The sequence below is a fragment of the Pelobates fuscus genome, chromosome 10 (assembly GCF_036172605.1).
Source record: "Pelobates fuscus isolate aPelFus1 chromosome 10, aPelFus1.pri, whole genome shotgun sequence".
In the NCBI taxonomy this organism is placed as follows: Eukaryota; Metazoa; Chordata; class Amphibia; order Anura; family Pelobatidae; genus Pelobates; species Pelobates fuscus.
In genome coordinates this window covers 114,078,933-114,103,788 of record NC_086326.1, presented here as the reverse complement: position 1 = coordinate 114,103,788, position 24,856 = coordinate 114,078,933, and the positions used below count along the sequence as shown (strand labels likewise).

General features: G+C 44.1%; 1 protein-coding gene across 1 annotated transcript in view; it reads right to left on the bottom strand.

Annotated features, from left to right (window-relative positions):
• Positions 1–24,856, bottom strand: part of P2RX3 (purinergic receptor P2X 3) — a 196,369-nt gene that overhangs the window by 158,103 nt on the left and 13,410 nt on the right. The window contains exon 5 of the mRNA XM_063434918.1: positions 2,219–2,297. Within this exon, the coding sequence (XP_063290988.1) occupies positions 2,219–2,297 (79 nt within the window). The remainder of the gene's footprint in view (positions 1–2,218; positions 2,298–24,856) is intronic.

The window sequence follows — 24,856 nt, the reverse complement described above, 5'->3', positions numbered from 1 at the left end:
CTAGCACTACTAAAATCCCTGCTATAAAGTGGTATGGTGTGAGAGCAACTCTGCTAAACATAGGGTAGAACGACTTGTCTTTAACCATTTGACTTGATTTCTTAATTCCAACTCTCTCCTCACCTTAACTCTCTTCAATGTGGCTTTCGCCCCCCTCCACTCTTACATAGTTACATAGCTGAAAAGAGACTTGCGTCCATTAAGTTCAGCCTTCCTCACATATGTTTTTGCTGTTGATCCAAAAGAAGGCAAAAAACCTAGTCTGTAGCGCTTTCAATTTTGCAACAAACTAGGAAAAAATTCCTTCTTGACCCCAAAATAGCAGTCAGATGTAAAAAAAAACTTTTCTTTGCCTTAGATGAAATCTCCTTTCTTCAAGCCTAAATGTGTAACCTCGTGTCCTATGTATAGCACTGTTTATGAATAGATTTCCAGATAATGGTTTGTACTGGCCCCGAATATTTTCGTATAATGTTATCATATCCCCTCTGAGGCGCCATTTTTCCAAACTAAAGAGATTTACATTGTTTAACCTTTCTTGGTAACTAAAATGCTCCACTCCTTTTATCAATTTTGTAGTTCATCTCTGCACTTTTTATAGTGCTCTACTGAGATCACTCTGATGAAAGTAACAAATGATCTAGTTGCGGCTCTATACTAATTGTTCTTGTTCTCTATACTAATTGTCTGCCCCTTTTGACACTATTGACACTGTTGATCATGTTCTCCTTCTTCAAACTCTTGAATCCATCAGTCTCTGTGACAGTGTCCTCTCGTGGTTCAACTCCTTTCTCTCCCAATGTTCATTCAGTGTCTCCTTTTCTTATGACTCCCCTTGTCCTGTCTTAGATGGAGTACCCCAAAGTTCTCTTGTCGGTGGCCCTCTTTTGATTTCTCTTTATTCTGCCTCTCTTGGCAAATTTATTAATTCATTTGGATTCAACTGCCTCCTGTATAGATGACACCCAGATATATCTTTCCTTCCCTGGGCTTCTTATTTTTCATCCTCATAATACTAATGCTCCTCTTTCACTCTCCTTGCAAGTTGATGGTACCTGCATCAGTCCAGCTTTGCAAGCTTGCTGTCTTGAAGTTATCTTTAAAACCTGCTGATTTCACCTTAAAAACATTGTCAGTGTCTGCCCCTTTCTTACACAAAATGCTGCTAAGGAGCTTGTTCATGCTCTTGTAATTTCTCACAAGAGCATGAACTTGATATCCTCTCCTAATTGGTCTCCCCATGGACGTTTTAGCCGCCAGGCAAACAAGGCATTTGCCTTGGGCGGCATTTTCCAGGGGGCCGCACAAAACCAGGATACACCACTGGGTCTCCCCAGAAGTTATGCTGCCCCTCAAAATCCATCTCTTTAGAAATGTTTATGTCCTCCCAGAGTAACTTCTGTTTCACAAACCTGTCTCTTGCTCTCTTCTAAAGAGCCACATTCCACTCTTACTTTCCGGATCTTCTACTTTCCCAGTTTTTTCGCTTAGTTGCTATCCACCTCCATGCCCTTCCTATTGTCTTTAAATACCGGACCTACTCTAGACTGTAAGCTAGTTCGGGCAAGGCCCTCATCTATTATTCCTGTAACAGTTTGTAATATTGTAAAGTTCTGCAGAATAGGTTGGTGCTATATAATTGCCAACAATAATAATAATAATAATAATAATAATAATAATAAACCATTTAACAGTGATGCAAAGTATTCAAATTCAAGCTGAGGGCAGTGTATTTTTCCTCACTGATGTTACAGACTCGATGTGTGGGAAAGCTTTGTTCTTCTAAGGGTGAAAAGAGTGAGTGGGCCATCAACTGACCTTCTACTTTCATTTTTTTGTAAATCCCTTTTTTGCAACTTAAAATTACTCCTACTTCCATTTTTAATTAAGATAGCAAAGAGATAAATATTACAACCAATGAATCAATGTAAAATTAAGTTCTCTCACTTATTTTTTGAATTCAGATATATAACTCTGCAATCTGCAACACTGGACATTTGACGAGGAGAAGGATTAGGAATTAATTGGCTAATTTTGTTTTGAAATGAGGGAGCATAGTTTTGACTGGACAAGTGTAACAAAAAAAGGATAAAAACTCACTGTTGACATGCATGTCAATTTATAAATAGGCACACATTTTCCATGTTTATATACAAATGTTTAGTAGATACAAGAGTATTAAAATACCTACATTTCCTACACCATTTGAATTACTTACACTTGAACACTGTCATTCTCTGTTGGGCACCAGCCCTGAATCTGACACATAGATTTAACGCAGTATCCTGTGAGTAAACCTGCAATGCAATAAAACAAAAGAAGGCATAAATATATATAAATTAAACAGTATAGGAAAATGACATCATAAACGTCTAAATAACAACATAGGGAAACATAGGGAAAAAATAATGGAGGTGTAGAGTATACCCTCGCCCTAGAAGTCCTCTTTACGTTCGCTTCATGAGTCGCAGTCGAAGAGTTAATAAAAAGAGGGTGTACAACCCATACATTTCTTCCTCCATCCCCTTGATAGAGAGATGGGAAATAAGAATTAATTTTGTGTCAGCAGACTACTGTCTGAGGAGTATACACGCACAGTGGTCCTCACTTTCCCCTCATCCTTGTTCAGTGAATGAATGGTAAAATTATAACTGTAATGTCCTCAAGCTCTTTTCGGTATCAAATCCAGTTTCCAACATGAATTTGTTAAAGGTTAAATACTGTGCTTTTTTGCCCAAAAATGATCCAAACTGTGTGAGCATGTGTTATATTATGTCCCTGTTAAAATTTACTTCAAATACCTAAATTCCAGGGGTGGAGCTTGGCATCCGGACTGAGCGGTTGTGCTGTACTTCAGCTCCTGCTCTAATCGACACTTTCGGGGGGTAATTCCCCCAAAAATCACCCGGGGGAATCACCCGACACCAAAACGAAGCCTGTAATCCCCCGGGGACCCGACGACATACCCTGAGGCCTGCCGGAGATCGAGCGGCAGGGAGACGGCCACTCCCTGTGCTGACTGACCTGGACACGGATTCCTCGGGGTCACCATCTCATACCCCCCCCCCCTGGACCGATGGGGGTCATCTCGGTCCACAACAAGTGACAAGAGGTGCAGCCACAGGCGGATCATACAGCTTGCTACACATCAACACAAGGGCAGCAGAGCACGTGGAGCACCCAAAATGGCGGCGGCGGCGGACACACCATGCAAACTACAAAGCGCGCCCGCAGCAGAGACCCACGATGCAGCGATGCAACGCATCGAGGCTGCCTTTGCCCAGTTCTGGCGTAACCTATGTGAACGGCTGCACGCACCCCAGTGAACCCTGCCGGGATCGAGTGAGCCGCAACATCCTCTTGGTGAAAAAAGTAAGGCTTCATAATACAAGCGGACGGGGTGCAGGAGAAGAGGCAAAGGCAGAGAGAAGGGGCGCTCTGCACCGGGCAGGTCCACAGCCTTCAAGCCATTGACCCGAAAACAGCCGCGCAGGCAGGGAATACACAGCGGCAGACGGCGACGTCGCAACAGGAACACTGTGGAGCAATCCCCTGCCCCACAGAGACAGGGCCTCGCAACAGAGGGCCCGAACCGGTGGACTCCCTAAGCTGGATATGCCTACTTACCACGCTGATTGCCCGCCCGGGGTGGTGGCCCCCAAGAGTATTGCATCCCTGCATCAGCCACACTCACGGAGCAACTTAACCTGCCACATACCATCACCACCGCTGACAGGGATCGGCTGATCATGAGGCTGGACTTACAACCCGATCTTGTTACCTGCCATTACCTGCACGACCATGTATAGTTTACCACATTGTTTATATGCCAGTCTAGCTACACTAGTTGATTGCTTATATATGTTGACACTCTTTTTTTAAACAATGCCTGTTTCTATGTTTGAAACTCCCTGTGTTAAACCCTGCCTAACATACAACATGTAGGATAGGTTATCTCCCTTAACACGAGGGGTTGTATACAGCCGTAATGGCAGGGCAAGCCTTGATGCTACTCTCATTCGTATGAAGCTGACACTAACGTAATTAGCCCCAAACTGTTAAGCAGTGACTGTGCCCACTTGTTTTACTCTTGTTTTAGTCTGACACTACAATCGTTAAATTGAGCTGAATAATATTGTAAAAATGTGCGAATGCTCATGCCACTTCCTCATGCATGATACTCTTACAGTACGCCGTTGTAGCGCATGTTTATATCTTGTACCTACCCGCTCATCAGAAATAAAGCGAGAATCTACACTGTCAAAATACTAATCCTAATAACTTAAAAATGTGCCTGACTAACCTATGTCACAACCTGTATTGAAAATGTTCTCTACATTTCTCCTGATGTCGCTGTTGTGGCGCACCAGAGCCATATGTTACTATTGTGCACAACAAAAATAAAGAATTTAAAAAAAAAAAATACCAAAATTCCAATTCCAGGAAAAAAATATTAGCTAACATTATTTGAAACAAGGGATGCATTGGCTCCAGCAGCAAAACATGTATGTATGTTGAAAATTATAACTTTGTTTATTGTGCAAAAATAAACGTTTCGACCTCTAAAAGGTCTTTCTCAAGATTATATATATATATATATATATATATATATATATATATATATATATATATATAAAAGGGAAAATGCATCCATACTTACCGTAATTTTCTTTTCCTGGTCATATGCCATGGCAGCACAATGATGGATATCTCCTCCCTATCCCTAATTAGACAGGAACTAATTAAAATAAATGTATAAGTACCTCCTCCTATTCCCTCCTCTCTCAGTCTGGATACATTTTCCCTATTCCTGGCCATATCCATGGCAGCACAACGACAAAGCAATAGCCAAGGGAGGGAAGAATAAATAAAGAAAAAACAGACTCCAAAATATCATATGCAAAGTGTATTGGTACCACAAACCAAGTGACAAACACCAAAACTTCAGGAATCGAGGGTTTCATACAGAAAGGACACTTTTAGCAAATTGGTCTGAATGACTGGCTCTTACATCCACTTGGTAATGTCTGATGAAAGTATTGGCAGAGGACAAAGTGGAAGCTCTACAAATCAGATCAGGAGAGAGCTTAGCAGAGGAGGCCCAAGAGGAGGAAAGGGATCTCGTGGAATGAGCTTTGAGTCCATGCGGGACTAGAGCTTTCGAGGCCTGATAAGCATGAATGATGGCTGAAACAATCCATCTCCTAATGGTAGATTTTGGAGCCTGACTGTCCTTTATAATGGATGTAGAAAGGGCAAAGAGGCCTGGAGATGAACGCCAAGGGGCGGTTCTGTCAATGTAGATTCCGAGGCATCTCACCAAATGCAAGGAGGAAAGATCTCTGTCATCACCATCTACTTATGGTACCGGATGCAAAGCTGGGAGAACAATTTTCCTTGTTAGTATGAAAGGCGGAGGTGACCTTAGGCCAAAATTCTGGGATAGTACGAAGGACGACCCTGTCCTTATGGAAGTCTGTGAAAGGCTCCTTGACTGACAGAGCATGAAGTTCCGAGACCCTTCTGCCTGAAGCCAAAGCCACCAGTAAGGCAGTTTTAATAGAGAGGAAATGGAAAGGCACTGAATCCAAAGGTTCAAAGGGGTGAGACTTTAGAGCTTGGAGAACCAGAGGCAAGTCCCAAGGTGGAGCGAACAGCTTAAGCGGAGGTCTGATTTTTAGTACAGCTTTAAGAAACCTGGCCACGTCTGAATCAAAGACCCATTTGCGGTTAGTTAAAGCCGACAAGGCAGATAAGTGAACCTTCAAGGTGTTGTAGCTCAGACCCTTCTCAAAGCCGGACTGAAGAATGTCTAAGATATTCCCTGTGGAAGGACACTGAATCGAGACATCCCTCAAGGAAGCCCAGGAAGAGAAAAGCGTCCCAGATTCTATAGTATGCGTTAGAAGTGGAACGCTTCCTAGCACTGAGCAGGGTGTCTACCACCGCATGAAAGAAGCACTTATTCAACAGCCTTTCCCTTTCAACCTCCATGCCATCAGGTTGAGGGAGGATGGATCTGGGTGGAGAACAGGACCTTGACGCAGAAGGTCTGGGACTCTCGGAAGACTCCAAGGTGGTTCTACAGAAAGGCTCTGCAGGAGAGGAAACCAGGGTCTGCGTGGACAAAACGCAGCTATGAGTATGAGGGAGACACGAACCATCCTCATTCTCCTTAGGATGGGAAAAATCAGGGGAAAAGGGGGAAATGCATACCCCTCTCGAAATCGTCAGTTGCTGGAAAGGGCATCCCTCCCCATGGCTAGAGGATCGTTGTCCTTTGTGAAGAAACATTCCATCTTCCTGTTTTTTCGTGTCGCAAACAAGTCCACTTGAGATAGGCCCCATTTGTCCACTATCATCTGTAACACGTCGTCCGACAAAGACCACTCTCCCTGATCGATTCTGGATCTGCTGAGGAAATCCGCAATCTGATTCTGTTTCCCCGGTAGATGAATTGCTGTGAGGCCTACCAAGTGCCGTTGAGACCATGACATCAACTGATGCATAAACAACATCATCCTGCGGCTCCTGGTGCCACCCTGATGGTTAAGATGGCTACCACAGCATTGTCTGACTGAATCTTCACCCAACGGTGACGAATCAGTGGAGAGAAATGTTTCAGGGCTTCGAGAACAGCAAAGAATTCCAGGAGATTGGAAGGCAAGTTGTCTGCAGGTAACTTCCATTCCTCCTGCGCAAAGTCGTGTTGACAATGAGCTCCCCAACCCCAATGGCTGGCATCCATCATTATTACTATCCACAGAATGTCTCCTAGAGGGAAGCCATTGGATAAGGAGACATTGTTTAGCCACCAAACCAGGGAATTGTGAACTGACAACTGAATCTTGATAGGCTGGAGTACACTTTTTGAGGAGAATTGGAGGAGGAAGTTAGCCTGAAAGCTCCTCATTCTCCATTGTGCCCACCTTGCCAGTCCTATCGTGGAGGACATGGATCCCAGGAGACTCATCACCTTCTTCGCTGAAGTCACCTTGCAGGCCAACATCTCCACAACCTGTTTCTGCATTCTCAGGATCCTCTCTGGAGAGAGTTGAACCGTCTCCGCGGAAGTGTTGAACAGAGCACCCAGGTATGTCATGGACTGGCTCAGGCAGAGATGGCTCTTTTTTACATTGATCCTCCAACCGTGATGTTGTAGGAACTGAAGGCAAATAGTTGCATGGGAGTATCCTTGTCACCCCGCCACAATCAGGATGTCGTCCAGGTAATGGAAGATGGATATGCCCTGTTTTCTCAGTTCTGCGATGAGAACAACAAGCACTTTCGTGAAGGTCCATGGAGCCATGCTGAGACCAAAGGGCAAGTCCCTGAATTGGAAATGAGCCTCCCCTACTGCGAACCTCAGGGATTTCTGATGCGCAAGGGCTATAGGGATGGGGAAATAGGCATTCAACAAGTCTATTGATAACATCCACTGATTGGGAAAGACAGCCTTCACTGTAGATTGAAGGGACTCCATCTTGAATCTGCAGATATGCAAGTATCTATTCAGTGTAAATTTAGGATGGGTCTCCACCCTCCCGAGGACTTTTTGGTCAGAAATAGGTGTGAATAGAAGCCGTGAGCTCTTTCTGACTTTGGGACTGGTACAATGACTCCTTCTTTTTGTAGAGAAGAAGTGAAAACATGGACTTCCTCATGCATGATACTCTTACAGTACGCCGTTGTAGCGCATGTTTATATCTTGTACCTACCCGCTCATCAGAAATAAAGCGAGAATCTACACTGTCAAAATACTAATCCTAATAACTTAAAAATGTGCCTGACTAACCTATGTCACAACCTGTATTGAAAATGTTCTCTACATTTCTCCTGATGTCGCTGTTGTGGCGCACCAGAGCCATATGTTACTATTGTGCACAACAAAAATAAAGAATTTAAAAAAAAAAAATACCAAAATTCCAATTCCAGGAAAAAAATATTAGCTAACATTATTTGAAACAAGGGATGCATTGGCTCCAGCAGCAAAACATGTATGTATGTTGAAAATTATAACTTTGTTTATTGTGCAAAAATAAACGTTTCGACCTCTAAAAGGTCTTTCTCAAGATTATATATATATATATATATATATATATATATATATATATATATATATATATAAAAGGGAAAATGCATCCATACTTACCGTAATTTTCTTTTCCTGGTCATATGCCATGGCAGCACAATGATGGATATCTCCTCCCTATCCCTAATTAGACAGGAACTAATTAAAATAAATGTATAAGTACCTCCTCCTATTCCCTCCTCTCTCAGTCTGGATACATTTTCCCTATTCCTGGCCATATCCATGGCAGCACAACGACAAAGCAATAGCCAAGGGAGGGAAGAATAAATAAAGAAAAAACAGACTCCAAAATATCATATGCAAAGTGTATTGGTACCACAAACCAAGTGACAAACACCAAAACTTCAGGAATCGAGGGTTTCATACAGAAAGGACACTTTTAGCAAATTGGTCTGAATGACTGGCTCTTACATCCACTTGGTAATGTCTGATGAAAGTATTGGCAGAGGACAAAGTGGAAGCTCTACAAATCAGATCAGGAGAGAGCTTAGCAGAGGAGGCCCAAGAGGAGGAAAGGGATCTCGTGGAATGAGCTTTGAGTCCATGCGGGACTAGAGCTTTCGAGGCCTGATAAGCATGAATGATGGCTGAAACAATCCATCTCCTAATGGTAGATTTTGGAGCCTGACTGTCCTTTATAATGGATGTAGAAAGGGCAAAGAGGCCTGGAGATGAACGCCAAGGGGCGGTTCTGTCAATGTAGATTCCGAGGCATCTCACCAAATGCAAGGAGGAAAGATCTCTGTCATCACCATCTACTTATGGTACCGGATGCAAAGCTGGGAGAACAATTTTCCTTGTTAGTATGAAAGGCGGAGGTGACCTTAGGCCAAAATTCTGGGATAGTACGAAGGACGACCCTGTCCTTATGGAAGTCTGTGAAAGGCTCCTTGACTGACAGAGCATGAAGTTCCGAGACCCTTCTGCCTGAAGCCAAAGCCACCAGTAAGGCAGTTTTAATAGAGAGGAAATGGAAAGGCACTGAATCCAAAGGTTCAAAGGGGTGAGACTTTAGAGCTTGGAGAACCAGAGGCAAGTCCCAAGGTGGAGCGAACAGCTTAAGCGGAGGTCTGATTTTTAGTACAGCTTTAAGAAACCTGGCCACGTCTGAATCAAAGACCCATTTGCGGTTAGTTAAAGCCGACAAGGCAGATAAGTGAACCTTCAAGGTGTTGTAGCTCAGACCCTTCTCAAAGCCGGACTGAAGAATGTCTAAGATATTCCCTGTGGAAGGACACTGAATCGAGACATCCCTCAAGGAAGCCCAGGAAGAGAAAAGCGTCCCAGATTCTATAGTATGCGTTAGAAGTGGAACGCTTCCTAGCACTGAGCAGGGTGTCTACCACCGCATGAAAGAAGCACTTATTCAACAGCCTTTCCCTTTCAACCTCCATGCCATCAGGTTGAGGGAGGATGGATCTGGGTGGAGAACAGGACCTTGACGCAGAAGGTCTGGGACTCTCGGAAGACTCCAAGGTGGTTCTACAGAAAGGCTCTGCAGGAGAGGAAACCAGGGTCTGCGTGGACAAAACGCAGCTATGAGTATGAGGGAGACACGAACCATCCTCATTCTCCTTAGGATGGGAAAAATCAGGGGAAAAGGGGGAAATGCATACCCCTCTCGAAATCGTCAGTTGCTGGAAAGGGCATCCCTCCCCATGGCTAGAGGATCGTTGTCCTTTGTGAAGAAACATTCCATCTTCCTGTTTTTTCGTGTCGCAAACAAGTCCACTTGAGATAGGCCCCATTTGTCCACTATCATCTGTAACACGTCGTCCGACAAAGACCACTCTCCCTGATCGATTCTGGATCTGCTGAGGAAATCCGCAATCTGATTCTGTTTCCCCGGTAGATGAATTGCTGTGAGGCCTACCAAGTGCCGTTGAGACCATGACATCAACTGATGCATAAACAACATCATCCTGCGGCTCCTGGTGCCACCCTGATGGTTAAGATGGCTACCACAGCATTGTCTGACTGAATCTTCACCCAACGGTGACGAATCAGTGGAGAGAAATGTTTCAGGGCTTCGAGAACAGCAAAGAATTCCAGGAGATTGGAAGGCAAGTTGTCTGCAGGTAACTTCCATTCCTCCTGCGCAAAGTCGTGTTGACAATGAGCTCCCCAACCCCAATGGCTGGCATCCATCATTATTACTATCCACAGAATGTCTCCTAGAGGGAAGCCATTGGATAAGGAGACATTGTTTAGCCACCAAACCAGGGAATTGTGAACTGACAACTGAATCTTGATAGGCTGGAGTACACTTTTTGAGGAGAATTGGAGGAGGAAGTTAGCCTGAAAGCTCCTCATTCTCCATTGTGCCCACCTTGCCAGTCCTATCGTGGAGGACATGGATCCCAGGAGACTCATCACCTTCTTCGCTGAAGTCACCTTGCAGGCCAACATCTCCACAACCTGTTTCTGCATTCTCAGGATCCTCTCTGGAGAGAGTTGAACCGTCTCCGCGGAAGTGTTGAACAGAGCACCCAGGTATGTCATGGACTGGCTCAGGCAGAGATGGCTCTTTTTTACATTGATCCTCCAACCGTGATGTTGTAGGAACTGAAGGCAAATAGTTGCATGGGAGTATCCTTGTCACCCCGCCACAATCAGGATGTCGTCCAGGTAATGGAAGATGGATATGCCCTGTTTTCTCAGTTCTGCGATGAGAACAACAAGCACTTTCGTGAAGGTCCATGGAGCCATGCTGAGACCAAAGGGCAAGTCCCTGAATTGGAAATGAGCCTCCCCTACTGCGAACCTCAGGGATTTCTGATGCGCAAGGGCTATAGGGATGGGGAAATAGGCATTCAACAAGTCTATTGATAACATCCACTGATTGGGAAAGACAGCCTTCACTGTAGATTGAAGGGACTCCATCTTGAATCTGCAGATATGCAAGTATCTATTCAGTGTAAATTTAGGATGGGTCTCCACCCTCCCGAGGACTTTTTGGTCAGAAATAGGTGTGAATAGAAGCCGTGAGCTCTTTCTGACTTTGGGACTGGTACAATGACTCCTTCTTTTTGTAGAGAAGAAGTGAAAACATGGAGAGCAAGCCTTTTTACTTTGTCTCCCGGCAACTTTGTGATTTGGAAGGAACTAGAAAGAGGGTGTTTGCAAAATTCTAGAAGATATCCCCTTCTGATGATATCCAGAACCCAGTTGTCGCTTATGGATTCCTCCCATGCCACACGGAATTGGAGCAAGCGAGCTCCAACACCGCCTGACAGGGAGATGAGCCCATCACAGATTCTTGGGGTTTTTGGAGGGTGCGGAACCTCAGGACTTGCCGCCTCTAGCACCATGTTGACTGCTCTTCCAGGATTGATTTCTCCCATATTCCTTAACCGCTCTGTAGGATCTGCTATTACAAAACGGGTAATAGTCCCTTTTTGCACGAAAGGAACCTTTGGGCCTGTTGTCTTGAGGCAGAAAGACCTTTTTACCTTTGGCTGCTCGTTTAATACAAACATCCAGATTCTTGACGAATAACATGTCGCCATGAAAAGGAAGGGAGCACAAGCTGCTTTTGGAAGAGGGATCAGCAGACCATGATCTGAGCCATAGCGCTCTCCTGGCCAAAACTGAGAACCATATTTCTGGCTAAGGACCTCACCAGATCCACCACAGCCTCAGATGAAAATTCAACATCCAATTTCAGATCCTTTAGGCTGTCCAGTATGGAGGGATGGCTACTGCCGTTCTTAATATCCTCCTCCAAATTCTCCATCCAAACCTTAAGCGCCCTGGATACTGACATAAGGGCCACTGCTGGGTGCAGGCCAGTACCTGAAGCCACATATGCTTTGGAAAGACTGAAGTTCATCTTTCTGTCCATAGGGTCTTTGAAGGAACCCGCATCATCAACAGGCAAAGTGGTACGTTTGGCCAATCTAACCACAGCCGCATCCACGCTTCAGTGTCAGCGTCCTCAAAAGGATACAGTCTGGAAAATCTTCCTTTTGCAGAGGATTTTCCGTCCGATCGGGACCATTCCTTCTTGATGAGATCTTTTATAGTCTCATGGACTGGAAAAGTCGCCTTCTTCCTCCTGAGGTCAGAAAAGTGGCGACTGGATGTGGAAGGCTCATTCTTAGAAGATTCCTTCAAACAGAGAGTCTTGCGGACCCTGGATATCAAATGTTCAATTTCAGCAGGCTCCAGGAAATCTGGAGCTGGAAGCACATCATCCTCAGAAGAAGAACCCAGATCTCTCCGGGATTCCATAGTCATACACTCCACATCAGAGACGTCTGGAGAACACTCCAAAGGTTCCAAACACCTTGGTCGCTTGCGGGACGTCCCAGCTTCCTGAATGCCCAGAGAGACTGCTTGTGAAATATACTGCATTATGTCAGGCGCAGGTTGGATGGAGGATTGCCTTTGAGATGGGCCTGCAGCCACAGATAAGCAATAAAAACTGAGAATTTTCCCCTCCATGGCTCTGTTATCACAGGATTCACATTGTGTCCTTAGGCGACTTCCCTTTGGATGACACTGAAGCTCTAGTCCCCTTAGAACTGCAGAAATAGAGACAGAACAGTGTATCAGTAATCCGCACCCTTTTAAATACCAGATAAAACAAACCCGAAAAAACATACCTATAAGACTTAGGTTGTGACCTTTTATGAGGTGGGCAAGAATCAGAATCAGAGGAATTTGAGACTTCCATATTGTCAGGATATTTATATCGGCAGACATTTTGTGCTATGATAGAAATTAAAAGTGTATATTGCCAGAGTCACTCAGATCAGAGCAGACTCCATGTTGCTATCTTCAAGCTAACAAAGACACAACATTTCTATCCTTTCTGTAACACTAACCAGATCTGTAACACTAACCACATTAAGGAATGATTTGTATAAACAAACTAAGTGATAAGAAATGAGACAGGGGGATGGATGCTCTGCCTAGATGTTAAGGGAATAGAAATAATTCTAAACCCAGACATTAGTGACAGAGAAGATTAAATAATTTAATTTTACTTTCTAAATTTTACAAGGTCCCATTGTAAGTTAGGGGTCAAATTTAGTTTCTAACTGTAATTTTAGAAATTACAACAGAAATTGTCGACGCACTGTCTGGAGAAAACCCAAAGAAACGCTTTGAACTGACAAGTAAATTTAAGTTATGATAGCCATATAGATAAGCCAAATGACGTCAAAATAGCCATCAGGAAAAGTTAACTCTTTCCTGGATAGGAAAGTTTAGCGAGACTCTATAGACTGTCCCTCTATAGACCAAATACCTAAATTGCAATCTGCAGGTTGACCACACCTTCAGTTTCCTATTGGCCTTATCAACTGATGACATACAGAGAGTCTGGCCCTTTAAAAGTCAGGATCGTAGGCTAAGTGAACTAGACAAGTGAGTCAGAGAAGAGTCAGAGAATCAGTCAGTCGGAATTGAAAGAGAAAGTTGGACTTCCAGATTCGGACATGCAGAAAGATCTATGACAGACAAATACTCCTGGAACTAACACTCAAGCAACACTTGCATACTTCCATGCAATCAATCATACATCAAGTCAAGTTCCTGAGACTACTGACTCATCTGATGAGAATATCTACTTAACTGGTAACTATGCTGGTTTTATTTAATTAATCTAAATTAATTAAAATGTTTCTAATAGCATGATATATGACTGGATAAATCATGGTCAGATTTCGATATTTAGAAATCTTAGTTAAACATTCCATTCTGCAGGTGGAATTAAGAATAATTATATATATTAGTGTGATATTATCACGTGTTAGCATACCGTTGTTTTTATCCAGGTGTATTGATTTGCTCTAAAATAAGATAAGATATCTTTTTAGGCAAATTAAAATTCGGCTTATAGAATCTGGTAGATTACTCTTATTGGATGGTTCCAGGAATCTTATTAATGAGCTGGTTTAAATGTTATTTTAATTAAAATTACATGAGAATAGGTATTATATGCCTAGGAGGATCTAACCAGCGTTGAAAGGGTTACTCAGTTGATCTAACTGTTAGCCAAAGTTTTATGGCCTTTCGTTGCGCTGTGTGAAGTTACTTTCTTTCTCTGTGAAGCCCCTCATAAATCTTGTCTTGACAATTGATGTGTCATGATCTGCTCTGCTCTGTTCTGATGTCTGGACTTGGCTTCTGGTATCCAGTACTCTTTTTGCTATTCTTGCTTAGTTTTCCTTGGTTTTTTGGTTTTCTAGTCTATGTCTGGTTTTCTTTATGCTGGGATTTCTATGTTCATTCCTGTAATCCACCCTTGGATTTCCCAGTCTCTTGGATTCATTTAAATGTTTGTTTTATTTGCCACACCCATTTGTTTCCATCTTTCATTATGTGTCAGTTTTCCTGCAGGCAGCTGCTCACTGCTTCTGTCCTTTCTTGCAGGTAAGTGCTATATATGTGTTCTGAATCTGTGGTTAGTTTAGCATACATTAGGCAGTGTAGGACCTGCCAGATAAGGGGTACATTGGCGTTGTTGGCAGGTTTATGCAATGTATGATCATATAGTGTGACTAAATCCCCATGATTTTCATATGTAGTACTTAGTTATTTCTCCTCTTGTTTTGCCTATGTTATCTTGTCTTGTTTCATTTGTATACCCAGCCCATGTACAGTCCTATCCAGTCATGCCCATGTTATGTTCATGTTTTCCTCATGTCTTGTGTATATGTTCTGGGTTTAGCTTACTATCCTTCTTTGGTTCTGGGTTCTACTAGTTCTGTTTTGTTTTCATGTTTGGTGCCTATCTCTAGTCTAGCCTTGTTTCTAGTACTGGATACAATCTTGCTGCAGAGCCTCCCTATTCAGCTCCTGGGAAGTATGCTTCATTTCCAAGCTCCTAGTTCCTGTTATCCGCATAAACTGAATCAGGGTCTTGGTATGTGGCTGCACAAACGCTGGTGCTCAACACCAGGGGGCGTGCGGTTACCCTGCACCAGACCCTGCTAATCCACCTCCACGCTGAAGACTCCCACTTAACACCAGGCATATTGGGTCCCGGTCCACACACCGCCACCTGGACACTGTGTCTGGGTTCCGGGCACCGAAACGCCACCCTGACATGATGGGGTTAACCATTGGAATGTGTATTGCCATTGTATTGCATACTATGTTATACTAAATATTCATTGATTATCACGCATGTTACATATTATTATTATTTAATTTGTCACAATAAATTGTATCTATTTTTATAACATAAATTGTGATTTTATTTGTATGAATACATTTCACTTACATGATAACGATCTTTGGGATCTAGAGAATTGAAATAGTGGTCAATTCTCGACTGTTTACTATTATCATCCCATAAATATCCCCACAAATTGGAGGCACGGTGCTGAGATCATTAAAGTTGAAATTATATTCCGTAATATTGGTGTAATTCATGCAATATTAATCTTGATATAGAAAAGAGTTTCGTATTGAGATTAAATATGGCCAGTGACGCTCTGTATCAGACAATGCTGAAATGATTGAAGACCTAAGAAAAAATGCTTTAGTCCATATTCATAAACATATGAAAAATGATTTAAGCTATGAAGATTGGTTGAAGGGCATAGAATGGGAAGCTAAAGAAACCATTCTAAGTGATTCACACATAATAACATATCTTAAAGAAATTGGTGGACAAAAGAACATGGGGTTCATAATACACTCTTGGCCTTTCTTTATGACAGCACTTCTTAAGGCGTTAGATGAAAACAAGGTACTGAATGCCAAATTGGACACATACAGTGACGATCTGGGCATTCAAAATGGGAAATACCAAGATTTACTTGCTGAGCATGAAATCCGTCAGGCTGATCATGAAAAAGAACTTAAAGCTTTGACGGATAAATATGCAATTGGATGAGTATGAAAAGGAGAGTCAGGAATCAGACAGTTAGGTTAGTAGTCATCATTGTGTGCCAAAAAGTTGCACAAAAATGCAAGAAAACACTATCTGTAAATCCCCTCCTTATTATGATTTTCCCACACCAGACCAGGTTTTCATAAAACAGTCTCAAAGAAAAGATGTGGGTAATTCAGAGAAAAAAAACTGTAGATTATTGGCAATCTTGGGCAGAACAGTTTGAAAAGACTGTCTTGGCCAAACTTGACACAGAGAATCAGGTTCAAGGTGATGGGAATGAAAACAGACATGGTTCCGTACACTAGCAGAACTCTGATGCTGATCAGAATTGTGACAGTGAACGAGAAGCTCAGTGATGGGAGTGAAAGTGATTGCACTATCCACTCTGAAGGCCATGTGACTAATATGCCATCTGCACTGTTGTACGGATCTAATTCCTCTTCAGCAGCCGGATCGCATAGACGTTTACCAAAAAGAAAGGAAAACAAAAACAGACATCGTAAATCAACGATGCATGTTTATGATTCGCCAAAGGTTATTAAATTCCTTAGAGAGACTGTCCCACAATTTTCTAGAGGTTCAGGAAACATATCTGAACATCTGGAAAATTATGAAAGAGCCATGAATTCATTGAGCATGTATGATGACATCCCTAAGAAATGGTTCATTACATGGACCTTTGATTCAATGTGCCGTGTTTATCTAGAAAGTCTTCAAGCTATACAGCTAATGTCCTGGTCAAGATGAAATATGAAATAATCATGGAATATGGTAAGTATAAAACCATTGCTTCTGCTAAGAAATCGCTTTATAACTTAAAGTGCCGTCCAGATCAAAGCCCCAGAGAATTTGTAATAATCTTTAAAAATGCATATTCCGTGGCCCAAAGAAAACCCAGATATGAAAGTACAGACTTCAAAGATCTGTATTTTCATGCCATGCCGGTAAACATACAAATGAATCTCGCAAGAGATTACGATTGTAAGTTACCATTAGAATGGCTAGTCAGTCAGTGCATGAAATTGTATACTATACACCATGCACAGGACGAAAATCAGCCAAAGGTTAAGAAACCTGGTGATAAAATAGTGTCAGAGACTACAATTCAGTTAGGTTTAGAAACCCAACAGAAAAAGAGGACCTATTCCGAGGTTTTGAAAACACCAAAACCTCAGAAACGGGAAAACGCCAGAAGCAATTCTGCAAATTCCTCTGATAACTCTGAAAAATCCAATTCCAATGGGAATAAATGCCCCTGGGTTAATAAGAACCAAGGCAATTCCCAATGGAGAAGGAATCCTCAGGGAAATAGGAGATATGAAAACAGAAACAACCAATCTGCTTCCAATAACTCCCAACAGTCTCAGCCATCCCAGCCAAATTCTAATGGGCAAAGACAAAACGGCAATGGGGGAAATAATTTGCGTCGTCAGGTTGGTCAATTGACAGACCAGATGGGCAACTTAATGGAGGAAATGACAAAGATTAACCAAGTCTTTGCCAATAATCCTTTTTTAGGGACTGCTCCAATTGCAGAGCCACCTGTGCAACTGCAGCAGCAGCAACAGGTGCCACAGCAAATATAGCTACTGTGACTAAACAGGCTAGGTTGTCAGTAGATGTAATACCTAACCCTGTTTTCTTTCCAGGTACTAACAGTCAAATAAACAATAGTTGTGTTAGGATACCTATTGCCTACCCTGTGACTTCACTTCCGGGTGAAGGAGGCGCAACGTGTTCCTCTGCTTTTTCATTTCAGCCAAAGGCTAAAATAGCCCCAGCAGCCACTAGTTTCCAGGATCCAGACCTGAAAGGGTTAACTGATGAGATGCCGACCACTAGTTCCCGCTTGATAGTTCAAGATATTCCCAAAAAGGATGGGCCTGTGGGTAAGACTGAGCATTCCTCAGTACAGGTAGAAACTACTGCTGTGACCGGTAAAGTATGGAAAACAAGTAATATGTTGACACATTCTAAATTCTTATGTGAATTAGAAGAACATGAAGGAAGGTACTACATGTCTGTAGAAATACAGGATTCGCTACCCCAGCCTTTCAAAGGGTTAATAGATATTAGTTCACAAGCCACTATCTTATCCAACACCTACTTCCAGCAGGTAATGGATTTAGCAGCGGATAAACCGAAGCTAAGAGATTTCCCCAATGCTCTGTTGAGTGTAGGAGGAAATGCCCTTCATGTTATTGGCAATACCTGGTTAAAGTTTAAAATAGGTAACAAAACCTTTAGACACCCGGTGATAGTGGTAGATCTTCCCTATGACCGACTGATTCTGGGTATAGACATACTCAGAAGACTTAACACAATTATTAACTGTGTGAGTGGAATTGTATGGTCACAAGCTAAGGTTCCTATAACCTATGAGAAATCACATGTACAATCTGATCATAACTGCCATGTGATAGAAGAAAGACCTGACTCGATAAAGGTACATTTTAGGAATAGTCAGTCACCTGACGTGACTATCCTGCAGGTGAATGATGCAATCGCACCTGTAGATGAGCATTCCGTAAGAATTGCTCTAGAGAGGATCCAGAATGTCTCTCTGGAAGGTGATGTTTTAACCATTTCTCTCCACAGGGACTATGTTGAATCTGTCGATCTGGCAGGTCATGCCCAATTGAAAGAATTGAAAGAATTAATAACAACTTATTCTTTCCTATGCAAATAAATGACTTAGGAAGAAGTAGGAATTGAAAGCTGGACTTACAGAGTGAGAACAGCTATGTTAGCAGAAGTCTGTTAAAGCAGATCGCTAATCCTAAATGATCAGGTACGCTTCCCCACATGACAGGTGGATCCAGAACCTGGATGGCGAATCAGAGAGTCACAATGTGATAGCAAAATGTTTACTATCTATTTCCATCGGAAATAAGACAGTTAAACATGTATTCCTAGTGATAGACGAACCTCGCTATCAGGTTTACATTGGCAATGATGTCATACATCGCTTTGCCAAACACCTTGACCTGATTAATTCCAAATTGTGGACAAGGTTAAAAGGTAATCCTTGTGAATACCTTCACGAGGAAACCGCCCTGAAATCAGGACAAATACTACCATATGCGGTAAGTATTCAAGTACCTGATGACATAACCATTCCTCAAGGGACAAGTAACTTTCTTTTACCCCTACAGGTCAAGGAGGGTCAGAGATTAGAAAACTCTGATGCCCTAATCTGTTTATCCAACAGGATACAACAATTAGGGATGATGGTAACGCATACACCAATGGTAAGTATTGGTAACACTCCCACCTATATAATGGTCAACAATGTTACACCCAATAGTGTTACTTTACCAAAAGGAACATTATTAGGTCTAGCATTGGATGCTGAGTACTATACATTTGGTTTCCAAAACCAAATTATAGGCCTCATCCCTGAAGAATACTTAACTGAGGACGAAATTGTCGATCAAATATTCCATTCCGCCCCAGAAGGATTATTCGCTATCCTATCTTTGTATCCCTTCAACGTCGAAGAAGGCTCGTGTAAAATCGAAGAAGCATCAATCACCTTCGATCATCTGCTCAATGAGCAGGAATCACAAGAGTATCACGACTAGTGATGTACCGAACTGTTCGCTGGCGAATAGATCCCGGCGAACATAGCGTGTTCGCGTTCGCCACCGCGGGCGAACACATGGGCGGTTCGATCTGCCCCCTATTCGTCATCATTGAGCAAACTTTGACCCTGTGCCTCACGGTCAGCAGACACATTCCAGCAAATCAGCAGCAGACCCTCCCTTCCACACCCTCCCACCTCCCTCCCAGCATCCATTTTAGATTCATTCTGAAGCTACATGCTTACTGAGAGGAGGGAAAGTGTAGCTGCTGTTCATTAGATGAGGAAATTGATAGCTAGGCTAGGGTATTCAGTGTCCACTACAATCCTGAAGGACTCATCTGATCTCTGCTGTAAGAACAGCACCCCAAAAAGCCATTTTTAGGGCTAGAACATCAGACTGCTTTTTTTTTTGTGTAATGTAATTGTAGTTGCCTGCCTGCCAGCTTCTGTGTCAGGCTCAGTGGATAATGTGCCCATTTGCCCAGTGCCACCACTCATATCTGGTGTCACAATAGCTTAAGCTTGACATTTAAAAAGAAAACATTTTTTTTCACTGTAACAGATTGAAGAGCAGTTAGTTGTCTGCCAGCTTCTGTGTCAGGCTCAGTGGATACTGTGCCCATTTGCCCAGTGCCACCACTCACTCACTGGTGTCACAATAGCTTAAGCTTGACATTTAAAAAGAAATTTTTTTTTTCACTGTAATAGATTTAAGAGCATTTAGTTGTCTGCCAGCTTCTTTGTCAGGCTCAGTGGATACTGTGCCCATTTGCCCAGTGCCACCACTCATATCTGGTGTCTCTGTAGCGTGCTTTTACAAAGAAAAACTGTTTTCCAATGTAAGCTAATAGCAGTCAGTGTCCTTAAAGCGGGTGTGTCAGGCCTTCCTTCAGCGTGTGCCCTGCAGAACCCTGCCAGCGTACTTTGACAGTTGCCACTCATATCTGGTGTCTCTCTAGCGTGCTTTTACAAAGAAAAACAGTTTTCCAGTGTAAGCTAATAGCAGTCAGTGTCCTTAAAGCGGGTGTGTCAGGCCTTCCTTCAGCGTGTGCCCTGCAGAACCCTGCCAGTGCACATTGCCACTCATATCTGGTGTCACAATTTTGTGCATTTAAAACCAAAAAACTTTCTTCACTGTTATAGATTGAATAGCAGTTAATTGTCTTCAAGCGGGTGTCAGGCGTACAGCGTGTATTTTGCCAACCTCTGCCAGTGCACATTGCCACCTATTTCTGGTGTCACAATAGCGAGCATTTAAAAACATATTTATTTTTCACTGTTATAGATTGAATAGCAGTTAGTTGTCTTCAAGCGGGTGTGTCAGGCCTACAGCGTGTACTCTGCAGACCTCTGCCATTGCACATTGCCACTCATATCTGGTCTCACAGTAGCTTGCACGCATAGTACCACTAATCCCCCCAAAAATGACAGGCAGAGGCAGACCACCCCGCAGGGGCCATCGTGGTCGTGATGCTGTGATTCCCTTTGGCCCTAGAATAATGGCCAGTTTTCAGAGGCCACGTACACTGAACTTGTAGAGGTTCTGAGGACATAGTTGACTGGCTAACACTGGACACCCAATCTTCTACAGCCACCGCTCGGAACCTTGACGCACCATCCTCCTCCAGCTTAGCTTCAGGCACCTCTCAAGATACCACTCACCCGCCTGCCGCCACCACCAAAACTAGCACCACAGCCGCTTTACTTGGTATGTCAGAGGAGTTATTCACACAAACGTTTGAAGAAATGAGTGATGCGCAACCATTATTGTGAGAGGATGTAGATAACAGGGATATGTCTCAGGCAGGCAGCATTACACACATGGACGTACGGTGTGATGATGATGATGATGTTGTACCCGCTGCTGCTTCCTTTGCTGTGTTGTCAGATACAAGTGAAGCGGTTGATGATGACGATGCGTCCATGGATGTCACGTGGGTGCCCGCTCGGCAAGAAGAAGAACAGGGCGAAAATTCAGATGGGGAGACAGAGAGGAGGAGGAGGAGACGAGTTGGAAGCAGGGGGGGGGTCGTCGTAAGGAGCTAGTGGCACAGTCAGACAGCATGCATCGGCACCCGGGGTCAGCCCGACAGCACGCCAATCAACGCATGCTGTGTCCACCACCAGAATGCCGTCATTGCAGAGCTCAGCAGTGTGGAATTTTTTTTGTGTGTCTGCCTCTGACAACAGCGATGCCATTTGCAACCTGTGCCAAAAGAAACTGAGTCGTGGGAAGTCCAACACCCACCTAGGTACAACTGCTTTGCGTAGGCACATGATCTCACATCACAAACGCCTATGGGATCAACACATGAGTACAAGCAGCACGCAAACTCTAAGCCGCCATCCTCCTCCTGGTCCAGCATCTTCATCCACGTCAACCACTGCTGTCCTCCTTGCCCCCTCTCAACCATCCGCCACTCCGCCTCCCGCCTTGAGCAGTTCCCGCTCATCTGCCCACAGTCATGTGTCTGTCAAGGACATGTTTGAGTGTAAGAAGCCAATGTCAGAAAGTCACCCCCTTGCCCAGCGTCTGACAGCTGGCTTGTCCGAACTATTAGCCCGCCAGCTTTTACCATACACGCTGGTGGAGTCTGAGGCGTTCAAAAAATTTGTAGCTATTGGGACACCGCAGTGGAAGGTACCCGGCCGAAATTTCCTTTCACAAAAGGCAATCCCCAACCTGTACTCGATTGTGCAAAAGGAAGTAAAGGCATGTCTGGCACACAGTGTTGGGGCAAGGGTCCATCTGACCACTGATACCTGGTCTCCAAAGCATGGTCAGGGCAGGTATATCACCTACACTGCGCATTGGGTAAACCTGCTGACTGCTGCCAAGCATGGAATGCATGGCTCTGCAGAGGAGTTGGTGACACCGCCACGACTTGCAGGCAGTCCTGCTGCCACCTCCTCTACTCCTCCTACTCCATCCTCTTCCATAACCTCCTCGGCTGAGTCCTCTTCTGCTGCTGCGTCTTGCTCCACATCAACGGCACCCCCCCAGCTCCCCAGGTACTAATCCACATCACGCAGTGTCACGCCGTCTTGGGTTTGACTTGCTTGAAAGCAGAGAGTCACACCGGACAAGCACTCCTGTCCGCCCTGAACGCACAGGTGGAAAAGTGGCTGACTCCGCAGCAACTGGATATTGGCAAAGTGGTTTGTGACAACGGAAAAAATTTGTTAGCGGCATTGAAGTTGGGCAAGTTGACACATGTGCCGTGCATGGCACATGTGTGTAATCTGATCGTACAACGCTTTGTGCATAAGTACACAGGCTTACAGGACGTCCTGAAGCAGGCCAGGAAGGTGTGTGGCCATTTCATGCATTCCTACATGGCCATGGCTCACTTTGCCGATATCCAGCGGCGAAACAACATGCCAGTGAGGCGCTTGATTTGCGACAGCCCGAGACGTTGGAATTCAACACTCCTAATGTTCGACCGCCTGCTCCAACAAGAAAAGGCTGTTAATGAATATTTGTATGACCAGGGTGCTAGGACAGCCTCTGGGGAGCTGGGAATTTTTTTGCCACGTTACTGGACGCTCATGCGCAATGCCTGTAGGCTGCCAGCTTCTGTGTCAGGCTCAGTGGATACTGTGCCCATTTGCCCAGTGCCACCACTCATATCTGGTGTGACTATAGCGTGCCTTTAAAAACAAAAAAAGGGTTTCACTGTAAGCTAATAGCAGTTAGTTGTCTGCAAGCGTCTGGGTGTCAGGCCTTCAGCGTGTGCTCTGCCAACCTCAGCAAGTGTAATTTGCCACTCATATCTGGTGTCTCTATAGCGTGCATTTAAAACCCCAAAATAGATTGTAATAGATTGAAGAGCAGTTAGTTGTCTGCCAGCTTCTGTGTCAGGCTCAGTGGATACTGTGCCCATTTGCCCAGTGCCACCACTCACTCACTGGTGTCACAATAGCTTAAGCTTGACATTTAAAAAGAAAAAAATTTTTTTCACTGTAATAGATTTAAGAGCATTTAGTTGTCCTTTTGAGGAGGTGACAAACCTAGTCAGTCACACCGAAGGCACCATCAGCGACATCATACCATTTGTTTTCTTCCTGGAGTGTGCCCTGCGAAGAGTGCTGGATCAGGCTGTAGATGAGCGTGAAGAGGAAGAGGGAGAATTGTGGTCACCATCACCACCAGAAACAGCCTTATCAGCATCGCTTGCTGGACCTGTGGCAACGCTGGAAGAGGATTGTGAGGAAGAGGAGTCAGAGGAGGAATGTGGCTTTGAGGAGGAGGAGGAAGACCAACCACAACAGGCATCCCAGGGTGATCGTTGTCACCTATCTGGTACCCGTGGTGTTGTACGTGGCTGGGGGGAAGAACATGCCTTCATTGACATCAGTGAGGAGGAGGAACGGGAAATGAGTAGCTCGGCATCCAACCTTGTGCAAATGGGGTCTTTCATGCTGTCGTGCCTGTTGTGGGACCCTCGTATAAAAAGGCTGAAGGAGAACGACCTGTACTGGGTGTCCACGCTACTAGACCCCCGGTATAAGCAGAAAGTGGCGGAAATGTTACTGAATTACAAGTCGGAAAGGATACAGCATTTGCAAAATAAATTAAAAAGTATGCTTTACACAGCGTATAACGGTGATGTCACAGCACAACGGGAATCTAACAGGGGGAGAGGTGGAAGTCATCCTCCTCCTCCCACGACCACGCCGGAAAGGACAGGACGCTTTAAAGACGTGTTGTTGATGGAGGACATGCGGACCTTTTTAAGTCCTACGCATCACCACAGCCCTCGGGATACACCCTCAGAGAACGACTCGACCGACAGGTAGCAGACTACCTCGCCTTAACTGCATATATCGACACTCTGAGGAGCGATGAACCCCTTGACTACTGGGTGTGCAGGCTTGACCTGTGGCCTGAGCTATCCCAATTTGCGATGGAACTTCTGGCCTGCCCCGCTTCAAGTGTCCTGTCAGAAAGGACCTTCAGTGCAGCAGGAGGTATTGTCACTCAGAAGAGAAGTCGCCTAGGTCAAAAAAGTCTAGATTACCTCACCTTTATTAAGATGAATGAGGGATGGATCCCGAAGGGACTGACACTGGGCGATACATTCGATTAAAAAAGGCCTGATGAGATGAGCTGCCTTGGGCTAAAAATGGTCCACACGCTGCTGTATTTTAGCTATGAATGCCGGTTGACTTGCGTGACTTATCCGCCACCAACTAGAGTTCAAGCCGCCATGTTTTAGGGCACTTTCTGCCTGTGAAACAAACATCAATTTTTCTGGCTGCTGCTACAGCAGCAGCTGCAACAATACCACATTTTTCAGGCATGTGTACATGCCTAATTTTTAGG